The 5,912-nt window shown below is 41.0% G+C and overlaps 1 protein-coding gene across 1 annotated transcript in view; it reads left to right on the forward strand.

Annotated features, from left to right (window-relative positions):
• Nucleotides 1-5,495, forward strand: part of MED15 (mediator complex subunit 15) — a 20,278-nt gene extending 14,783 nt beyond the window's left edge. Inside the window, exons 9-17 of the mRNA XM_009878815.1 lie at nt 1,003-1,139; nt 1,462-1,589; nt 2,480-2,614; nt 2,978-3,041; nt 3,198-3,264; nt 3,776-3,936; nt 4,073-4,239; nt 5,141-5,239; nt 5,359-5,495. Coding sequence (XP_009877117.1) covers nt 1,003-1,139; nt 1,462-1,589; nt 2,480-2,614; nt 2,978-3,041; nt 3,198-3,264; nt 3,776-3,936; nt 4,073-4,239; nt 5,141-5,239; nt 5,359-5,495 — 1,095 coding nt within the window. The remainder of the gene's footprint in view (nt 1-1,002; nt 1,140-1,461; nt 1,590-2,479; nt 2,615-2,977; nt 3,042-3,197; nt 3,265-3,775; nt 3,937-4,072; nt 4,240-5,140; nt 5,240-5,358) is intronic.
• The last annotated feature ends 417 nt before the right edge of the window (nt 5,496-5,912 follow it).

The raw sequence follows: 5,912 nt of genomic DNA on the forward strand, positions 1-5,912 counted from the left end.
GGTGCTTATCAGTGACTGACAGAATGGGCGCGTGGGTTACTGAGCTGCAGTGTGGCCTCTGTGGGCTAATTCAATTTATCTTTGTATGTACTTAGTTATAGCCTCAGGTCATAAGAACCCTGCATGTGCTTTTAGCAAACATGATCACATAATATCTGTGTTACTATACCGTGCTCCTAGCCATGATACAGGTTGGGGGTTTTGTTTGGTTTTAAGTGATCAAGGAGAAGAATGTCCGTTAGAACAAATGCGAGAGTGTGCTCTAATTTAAGCATCATCTGGCCCTGGCACTTTGGAGTGTACGGAATAAACTTAGGTGTTGCCCAGAGTTTAATGCTGTTCTGGAAATGCTCTTATTCATCTTTTTCTCCTTTAGGCACACCTCATCATTCTCCAAAGGTCAGAAAGCTGCTTCACTTTTTCGCTACCCAGCCATGCAGTTTGGAGTGTTGCTATCTCCACTCAGATTTCCAAAGCTGAATATTTAAAGAAGGTGTTGGTGGTTGGGCTTGCTTAATTTTGTTTTCTTCCTTCCTCCTAAAGAAAATCAGTTGGAAAGCTACAGTCGAATCTGACAGACCTTTCAGGACTGTAATTAAAATGTCAAAACAAGGAGGAGTTTTTTGGCTGTTAATTCTCAAATTAGAACTGTCTTTTGTTCCTGCTCTTCTTTGCTTTAGTTCAAGTAAAGTACAGGTTTTTCAGATGGCGCTTCTGGCATTTTAATTGCAACATGATAGTTTGGGAAATGAAAAAAAACAATTCTTGCACAGCTATTCAAATTACATTCAGTTTTAATGGTTATTTCTAGTAAAGTCGGTATGAAGTACTGCCCTGAGAGCCTCAGGAGTGATGCAGGTGAGACTCCTTATGGGGGAGAACAGGAGACTAACACTTTCTTTTCTTGTAGGCCTGAGGATATGCTTCTCTCCATAGGTAGGTTAGGTTCCCATCCTCTCCTCCCTTTTGCTGTTATTGATCTTACCTTTTTCCACATTTCAGGTAAGCCAGAACAATATTACCATGATGTCATCGCCATCTCCTGTCCAACAAGCTCAGACACCCCAGTCAATGCCTCCACCACCACAACCGTCTCCTCAGCCAGGCCAGCCAACTTCTCAGCCTAATTCAAATGTCAGGTGAGCGAGACTGCAGCTTTTGACAACCTTTGTTATGCTGTAAGGGTGAGGTTTTTTGGCAGTCTTCAATGTATCTTACTATGTTTCCACTGAAGTGAATGAATTGTAATGTAAACTTCAGTGAGAGCACAGGTGGGATTGTGCTGAATACTCTGAAAAAAATTATTTTTAGTAAAGGAAGCTGCATACAATCTCCTAACCAAGTCTACTGGCAGAGCTACAGGGTGCATTAACAGTGCTTTCTAAAAGTGTATCTGCTCACAGGCTGATCATACTTCCTTGTCAGATTTTGGCAGGTTTGATTTTTCTCCTTATTTTTCAGCTCTGGCCCAGCTCCATCACCCAGCAGCTTTCTCCCCAGTCCATCTCCACAACCATCCCAGAGCCCAGCAGCTGCACGAACACCTCAGAACTTTAGTGTCCCATCCCCAGGTCCTTTAAATACGCCAGGTAAATGATCGGAGAACCGTACTGCTGACTGTGAGTTGGGGTGTGTTTTGGAAACTATAATAGTTCCCAGGAAACTGTTATTGTTTGTCACATTGTGAGCTTTAAAGAGCACTACAAAGCAGCCAGCATTAGCAAGTAGTAAACCTGTCGCATCCACCATGTAACTGAACAATATGTATCTCTCAAATCAATATCAATTAAAGCCTCATTTCTCATCACCGAATGAAGGAATGGGTTTTTCTAACTTCTCCAGTCTTTTGAAAGAAGAATGATACTTAATTTAATGGAGCAAGTTTGTAGAGGCATAATGATTTCTTAGTTCCATGCAGGAAGGAACCCTTAGCAAGAGCATGGAAGTGTAAAGGATGTAACCACAGGCAGCAGGCTGCTTTGCTCCAAAACACCTTCCTAGGTGTGCTCTGACACTTGTACTCTTCTCTCGCCCACATGCAATAAGCAGGTTTTGATACTGTGAATGGAACCAACATACTGGCTCTTTCTCACACCAGTGTGGGCTCTGCAGTTTGGAAAGCACTGACTTATGGAAAACTGCAGCAAATTCAGTGTGTTGATTTAGTGCTTAATGTGCTAGAGTGAAGGCAAAATAAGGACCTAGAAAATGGGTATATGAAACTTTGAACCTTTTCAGAACAAATCTGTATTAAATGGGAATTGCTGTTCTGAGCACAGGACGTGTTATTTCCATGCAAAGACTAGAGGGCTGGATAAGCACTTAAATTGTGGAGGGCATCCAATTGTGGATTTGGATATTTGATGTGAGCTACACTTTGAGGGTGCCACATTTCAGTTCTAGATTCTGAAATGTGAGAGTGCTGTTCTGCAGTTATCTTTTATCGTCCCTGTGACATGCAGTCTTTAATTCTTGCCAGGAAATCCGAATTCTGTCATGAGTCCAGCCAGTTCTAGCCAGTCAGAAGAACAACAGTATCTGGAAAAACTCAAACAGCTATCAAAATACATTGAACCACTCCGGAGGATGATCAATAAAATAGATAAAAATGAAGGTGAGGTCCCCTATATTTAGTTCATGCATTTCTCCCTATCAACTGTCTCTTCTGATGAAAGAAGCAGTACCTTTCCTTTTGTGATGATTTCTACTCCAGGGATTAAAAATGATAGTGAAAGATTTTATACTGAAGAGTGGGTAAAATCCTCATCCTGAAATTTGTCAGTTTTCCCTTACTCCTGATATTTTTGCGTTTACACAATGAATATACTTATGTTTAGATGAAAGATATTTAATCCTCACCTCACTACTTTCTTCAGTGTTGCCTCAGGTTTTCATTTTTAACAGCATACTGTGTATTTGTCTGCAAGTACAGAAGCTGTTCTTGTAGTCAGTGTTTGTGTCTCTAATGCTATTTCAGATAGGAAGAAGGACCTGAGTAAAATGAAGAGTCTCTTAGATATCCTGACTGACCCTTCGAAACGGTAACTCTTTTCCCTTTTGGCTGGACATCAGATTGCTCAGCTCTGTTGTTTAGCTCCAGTTGTGTTGGCATTGAGGCTGTCTGTGGGGCTCAGATAGCAGAAACACATGAGCTGAGGTGAATGTCTTGTGATGATGAAATTTCTCTTTTTCTGCAGGTGCCCTCTAAAGACACTGCAGAAATGCGAAATTGCTTTGGAGAAGCTGAAAAATGATATGGCTGTGGTACGTAATGCTTCGCTCTAACAAGAGATGAGCAGTTAGTTCTGAAAGGTCTCATGATATGGCAAGATAAGAAAAAATGCAAGTGGTTATGCTGTTAAGACTTTTTGAGTAAGGTTGGACAATAAGGCAACAGGAAAGAAATGAGCAAGCTTTTCTTTCATTTAAGTGGCATGTACTTCTTCTGACCGAACTTTAAAATTCTTGTGCTTAGTGCAAAGACTTTGTAGAATCATAGAAAGTGTTGGGTTGGAAGGGACCTTCAAAGGTCATCTAGTCCAACCTCCACTTGTGTAACTCTTTCTGTGAACTTTTGCAGCTGATTTCAGGACAGACTTGCTAAATGAAAGTTGCAGACAGCGTTTTGGTTTTTTTAATATCACTGTATGCAGTTCTGAGGATACTTTGCGCTTCATGCATTGTAAGATGACTGCTGTAAGCTTTTGCAGAATCAGTAATAGAGGTTTCTTTCTTGGTGAGCATTAAAAGAACAGGGGCTTCTCTTGTGTTTTAGCCTACTCCACCACCTCCCCCAGTGCCCCCCACCAAACAGCAGTACTTGTGTCAGCCACTTTTGGACGCTGTCTTGGCCAACATCCGTTCACCAGTCTTCAACCATTCCCTTTACCGTACATTTATGCCGGCTATGACTGCGATTCACGGGCCACCGATCACGTATGTATCATTGACCTGCTCTCTGTCTTAAACCTTTGTTATTTAAAGAAAAATATATTTTTAGAAACTGCTGAAAAAACAAATGGATTTATAGACAGCTGTGAGTAATATTTTTTGTGGACTGTATTTTACGTAGGGCCCCTGTTGCTTCCCCTCGAAAACGGAAATACGAAGAGGATGAAAGACAGACCATACCAAATGTCTTACAAGGAGAAGTTGCAAGATTAAATCCTAAATTCCTGGTGAACCTGGACCCCTCCCACTGCAGTAATAATGGCACAGTTCATCTCATATGCAAACTAGGTATGCAAGAGAAAACTATAAGGCTGAATTCAGAAAGAAGTGCTGAGCTTGACTGTAGAAATTTGAAGAGGTTTTTGCTAGCAGTCATAAATCTTGCTGACCTGTAACTTCTGCACAAAGTCTATACTTGCCAGATTTGTAGCACTACTTGATCTTGACGTTCTGCACTGCCTGCCTCAGGGTACACCTAGCGATTTCACTCACACTGACTGATACTTTTTTGCACTGAAATTGCAACTGGTGATCTCATTTAGTATCTAGAAGATTACTTACTGCTAGCAACAATTTTGATTCCTGATTTCACCTATACTGATATGTGATAGTTGTTCTATCTCCAGCACAGCAAGGACAGAACTAGAGAAATGTTCAGCTAATTTTTGGGAGGTTCTGTTTCAATTTGTGCTGATGATCACTAACAACGCTGTATATGTTGCAGAAAGAAATTCGGATTGCAGGGTGGTTTTTTTGTTTTTTTTGATTCTCAGCTGAATAATCATGAAGTGTAACAATCTATTAACTTGTTTTGCTCTTGGATTCCAATGGGGAAAGCAGATTGTTTCCTCCTCCCCTTTCATTGAGAAATCCGAACTGTATGTGTCCTGAATATTAGTACATAAGGCACTTAATTTTCAAAATGGAGGTGCCTTCATCAGCTGAACGTCACTAAGTTAATGGTGGCAAGCTGATGGAGCTATGCTTGCCAGGCTTTTCTGCCAAGAATTTAAGAACATTGTTAAGGTGAGCAATGAGATTGCCTTCCACCAAAGAAAGTGGAGATGTACAACCTACCTAGTTCCTTCTTGGCATTGAGAGACTAGAACCCAAGTTGAATTGTGCACAAAACCCCTCTCTGTCCGGCAAGGAGTGCTTTGTTCTGATGGGAGGTGTATTTGCATTCTAGATGACAAGAATCTGCCAAATGTCCCACCACTACAGCTCAGTGTTCCAGCGGACTATCCAGACCAGAGCCCTCTGTGGATAAAAAACCCTAGACAGTATGGTATGAAGATGCTAGCATGACATTTGGTGGGCACGTTTATGTGGTAATAGTGGGAAAATGGGATCACTTAAGGTTATACTTATTATAACTCTGTTTATCTGTTATCTTTTTTTTTCTAGCAGCCAATCCCTTTTTGCAGTCAGTGTATCGGTACATGACTTCAAAACTATTGCAACTTCCAGACAAGCATTCAGTCACGGCACTCCTAAACACGTGGGCACAAAGTATTCGTCAGGCCTGCCTCTCTGCTGCATAACATCTCACTTTTCTAAATTACGAAGCAAGAAAGGTGGTCTCGACAGCTGGCCTCTTCCACATGCTACTGGAAAAAAACAGGCGTTTTGGAGAGGATACTTCAGAAGAAGGAAGCCTTATGTTGTTTTGTTTCTAGGTGTCAGGTTCAGTAGAGAACCTGATGTTAGACTTAGCTCTCATGCTTTTTATCTTCTGCCTCTGTGGACTTTTGCCAGCATTTTCAAATATACAAAATGTGTATATATGGTTCTTGAGACTGTATTAGGATGAGTTTTTATTGTCTTCTTAGAGAAGAAATTATTTGTGGACTTCCATCAGGGAGTCTAGTATAAGAGGGAGAAAAAAAAATGCCCTAATTTGCTTCAAAGTTTGCTCAGTGCCAGTATTCCTTTCACTCTGTGTGTTTGTGACCTGATAC

This window comes from Apaloderma vittatum, unplaced genomic scaffold, assembly GCF_000703405.1.
Source record: "Apaloderma vittatum isolate BGI_N311 unplaced genomic scaffold, ASM70340v1 scaffold3861, whole genome shotgun sequence".
In the NCBI taxonomy this organism is placed as follows: domain Eukaryota; kingdom Metazoa; phylum Chordata; class Aves; order Trogoniformes; family Trogonidae; genus Apaloderma; species Apaloderma vittatum.